This window comes from Perissodus microlepis, chromosome 3 (assembly GCF_051167445.1).
Source record: "Perissodus microlepis isolate ML-2025 ecotype Zambia chromosome 3, ASM5116744v1, whole genome shotgun sequence".
NCBI classification, from domain to species: domain Eukaryota; kingdom Metazoa; phylum Chordata; class Actinopteri; order Cichliformes; family Cichlidae; genus Perissodus; species Perissodus microlepis.
In genome coordinates, this window is record NC_140463.1 from 22,764,497 (window position 1) to 22,768,922 (window position 4,426).

The 4,426-nt window shown below is 37.0% G+C and overlaps 1 protein-coding gene across 1 annotated transcript; it reads right to left on the reverse strand.

Moving 5' to 3' along the window:
• Positions 1-636: 636 nt before the first annotated feature.
• Positions 637-2,042, reverse strand: LOC146390537 (endonuclease domain-containing 1 protein-like). Its single transcript, XM_084918198.1, has 2 exons — positions 1,719-2,042; positions 637-1,318 (listed from the first exon to the last, which is right to left on the reverse strand). Exons 1-2 carry the CDS (start codon positions 2,040-2,042, stop codon positions 698-700), a joined length of 945 nt encoding a protein of 314 aa, XP_084774324.1. The 3' UTR covers positions 637-697.
• Between the last annotated feature and the right edge of the window lie 2,384 nt (positions 2,043-4,426).

Sequence of the window (4,426 nt, forward strand, 5' to 3'; positions counted from 1 at the left end):
ACAGCATGCACATTGTTGCTGTCACATTTAATGTCAAATATTAAAAAATATCATGGAGGTTAATAATTTTTATTTTATTGAATTTTTAGATTTAAATGCATTCAATGTGAAATATGAGAAAGAAAACTTGAACAGTCTGTAAGTTAGTTTGGAACTGCTAATAAATTGTCATAAGCAGAAGATTTTAAAGACAAAACAAATCACAAAAACAATTATTTTTACACTTATTGTCAATTAAGATGAGACAAATATACATCAGAATCAAGTACCAATGAGTGAAAATTACTTGTTATAACAATAATTTTGTTTAATATATTTCCCATGAAACCTTGTCACATAAGTACAATTAAATTTAATGGAAGTTAATCAAATGACATTTACTGGACTGTTGTACATTCATTTATACTGAGCATACTTTCCTTAATGATTTTTTATTTGAATAAATAAGCTAGTTTTTATACATTTCAGTTGTATTTCACCCAGATGTACTGCTTCTCATTCACTGAGGGCAAAGAATTGCTTTTTTATGAATAATTGCTTTTATGGTATTGGTATAACATTTGGTAGTAGATGTGGGACATTGTGGTAGTAATATGGTCAGATGCAGGACTAGAAGTGCCCAATGTGGAAGACCAGTACTGGCACTGGGAGGGGCTGCTGCATTAGCTTTAGAAGTGGAAGACACAGATATTGGACTTCAAGGGATAGCAGTGGTTGTAGGAGAAGATGTACTTGATGTGGGTGAGCAATTGCAGTTAGAGGAGAGGTCTGAGTACAAGTGAGTGGCAGTGGTGTGAAGAGGACATTGTGTTTGAGGAAATGGTTCAAATCCCAGGGTTCTGTGGAGTTCTGTTAAGGTCTGTGTCTGCAGGTATTTAGGGCCATCGGCCACATTCTCGCCCCACTGTGCACTTGCCAGCCAGCTGTTCTGCCTGTGACTGTAGCAGCAGAATGCTGACCAGAGCACTGAAGGAATATTGATCTTGTTATTGAGACTATTGTTGCTGGGCAGTGCTCCAATAACTACAAAGCCTTCTATTTTTTCATTGTTGTTAAGGCAATATTCATTCAAAACACATTTGACACAGTTTTCCATTCTATTCCAGCTTCCCTGGTTGAAATTACCTATTTGTGGAACAATGTTAGTCAGTGTAAAAGTAGACCTTTTTTCAATAAGAGTGGATCCGTATGAGTTTGGGAATAAATGTCCTCTGTCAAACCCTTGGTTGTTTTTGAAATCTTCATTTCCAGCCTGGTAGTTGTAGATGATGTTTTTGTTTGATTTTCTCATAATGCCTTTGTCTCGTATGTTTTCAAGCTGTCAAAATGTAAAAAGGGTAAAATAGTGATGAATGTATGGTTACTGCTAAATAAATTAACTGCACAGTTAATATTTTTTCATTTAAAGAAAAGAAAAGAGGACGTAAACCTCGGATAATTTCTGGCTGATAATGCTTGTTTTCATTTACTGAGCAAACTTGGATTGACACAATTTAAGCTAATTTTAGCCAAACTCATTTAATGTAGGATTAAGGACGTCTTTAGGAAAATACATTGAACAATTCTGAATATCACAATGTAATGGAAAATATCTGTAGATTCCTGATTAGCTACAATTATAGCATGTAAGTAGGACTATACTCTCATAATATTTTATTTTAGTCTAAAATTAATTGTTAGTTTTACTGGTAACTATTATGTGTTATTGCTACTGATACCTGTGGTTCAATCATCCATTTATTCTTGGGCCTCTTGCCTCCAGCTCCCCCTCTGTACTTTGCAGCAGAAAAAACTGGAATCTTGTTCTGGGTGTCGTACAGCGTCACAAATGTTCTGGTGTTATTTAATGTCTGGCGAATCAGTTTGTATCTGTTTTGGTCCAGGATGATCCCTCCCTCCAAAATTCCTGGGATGTGTGGTGGAGTTTGCTGAAGAAAAAACTCCTTACAGTCTTCCACTGATGCCACCACTTTAGTTTCAGTGGGAAAGATGGACAGAAGGAGGAGAGCAGCAAGGGGCAGGAGGTGCTTCGGTAATGACATCGCCAAACACTTGATCATCTGTTCAGAGGAAAATAACAAAAACAATTCTAAAATATTACTCTTAAAGGGAAACAATTATCTTCCTTTAGCTGCTCCATTTAGGGGTTGCCAGTGCAGATTGTCTTTTTTCATCTCTCCCTATCCTCAGTATCCTCCTCTGTTGCACCAACTCTCTGTTTGCCCTGGCCTCATTAACATTTTATAAGCCTTTCCAGTGCTGCCTCCTTCTCCATCCACTCCACCTTGCCTTCACCGTCTTCTTCATCTCGCTTGTAGACTGGTTACCTTCACTAGCTCTGCTCCTTGTATCTTCACTGTTACACCCGTGTCCCTGTCATTCACAGACATGTATTCTGTTTTCTTTCTACTGAATTTCATCCCTCTTCTCTCCCAAGCATACCTCCACCTCTCCAGGCTCTCTTAAACCTGATGTAACCCCGGCCTTCAACCCATTGGTTGTTCCTGCACTGACCTCATGCATATCCCGCACCACTCTCACATAGTTCCCTGCCACTCCTGACTTCCTCCACAGTTTTTATCATAACTCTCTGTAAGCTGCAGTGTTGTTAAAATACATGGTTATTAATTATTAATTGGAATAAATAAATAAACGAAAACAAAAAAAAGAACAAGTTGGGCCCATAGAGAGTTTATAGAGTGCCTCTTGGCAAATCTAATGTATTTGGAACAACAGTCTTTTCAGATCAGATGGTTTTGCTTACTAAAGCTGAAGAACAAGACAGGCTCAAAATAAATGGTCCCTTGCTATAACGCGCTTCACCTTTTGCGGCTTCGCTGTTTCGCAGAGTTTTTGTGTGCAATTTTGCATGTTTTTTTCTTTTTACAGCGCATTGTGTTCCGCGTCCTAATTGGCTGTAGATCATTGTCAATCAGTCTCCGCCGTGCCCTGTCTCCTGTACAGTACAGAATTCGTTCAGTTTGTCAAATTTACATAAATCTTCGATCGCTAGCAGTGTGACTCTGAAGTGCTGCACTGTATGCTTGTAAGGTTTCTCCCAAACAAACACAACAATGTCGACCAAGCGATTTGCACCATCAAAGGCACCTGCAGTAGCACCCAAAAGGCAGAGGAAGATGCTCACCATCGCACAAAAAGTTGGACTTCTGGCCATGCTAAAGGAAGGTAGAAGTTACCGTATTTTTTTGGATTATAAGGCACATTAAATGAAATAAAACAGTCCGACATGTGAAACTTCACTCATCTTGTTCTTCTTGCTTTCTCTACTTCCGTACCATGGATTCATTAATGTTGAATTCTCTCACAGCTGCTCTATTTCCATGTTCTTTACCTGAAAACAGGATTTGACCTTTGGTTTTATTCTAAAATACTGGACTTATTTTTCTATTAAAGTTTGAATTTTGAGAGTTTTTAAACACCAGAAAAAAGTGTGAAAATGTTCATGCCTGTCTGAGTAAAGTGTATAAAGTGTGTAGTGAGGGGTTTTACAGCCTTAAAATATCTATAACAATTGTAAAATATAAAGCTCACTACTTCGCTGATTTCACCTATCGTGGGTTTTCTTTAGAACGTAACTCCGGCGATAAACGAGGGACCACTGTATTGAAATAATTTTTAAAAACTACAGTAAAACTAAAGCTCAAGATGCCAGACTAAAAATATTAACTTGATCCAAAATACTACAAACAGTAACTTATTACATGGAAAACCAATAAGTAAAAACAGAAATCAAAGACTCAACAATATGACAAGAAGTCAGATTTGAATAAGGCATCAAGAACTTTGAAACGTCTAAAACATTAACACACAACTGCTCAGTTACATTCACTGAGACTTCTTAACTCAGATACATTAACCATATACTTTGAGATCATGACAGAAAGTGTCCACACATGCAGACAGGACTGTATGAGTTACTTTTTCTTTGATAAATATTAGTTTCAGAAAATATAAAATAGTAAATATTAGACATACATACTGTGAAAGTAAACTTGAAGAGGGTTTATGTAGTAATTTCTCTCCATTTTAATTTGCAATCACCCAGATTATAAAGAAATTAAGAAGATTAATAAAATAAACTGAAAGAATTCTCACCACCACTTGTTTGTAAAAACCGGCTGAACTTCTGTTGTTAAAGGGTCATACAGCGGAGGAAACAAGACACCCAGTGAAGACCAGGAGTGCCTTCCTCAAATATAAACTGAGCCGAAGGAGGAAGTTCATTTTTTGTATCAATGAGTCCAGCTGACTGGAAGTGCTAGTAGGTTTCCACAAAACCCCGTCATACATTTTCACATGCATAGTTTCTTTTAGTAAAACTGACCACAGCTTCTGCTGGAGTTCTTTTAAAATAAAAGAAAATGTATTTCTTAAAAAGCAACTTTGTTACTGTAATAACACATTT

Bases quoted from the DNA above. Each gene is read 5' to 3' on its own strand.
- LOC146390537 (XM_084918198.1), bottom strand. From the start codon at position 2,042: ATGTCATTACCGAAGCACCTCCTGCCCCTTGCTGCTCTCCTCCTTCTG. The intron at 1,319-1,718 runs GTATCAGTAGCA...ACATTTTGACAG, and splicing joins AATGGATGATTGAACCACAG to CTTGAAAACATACGAGACAA.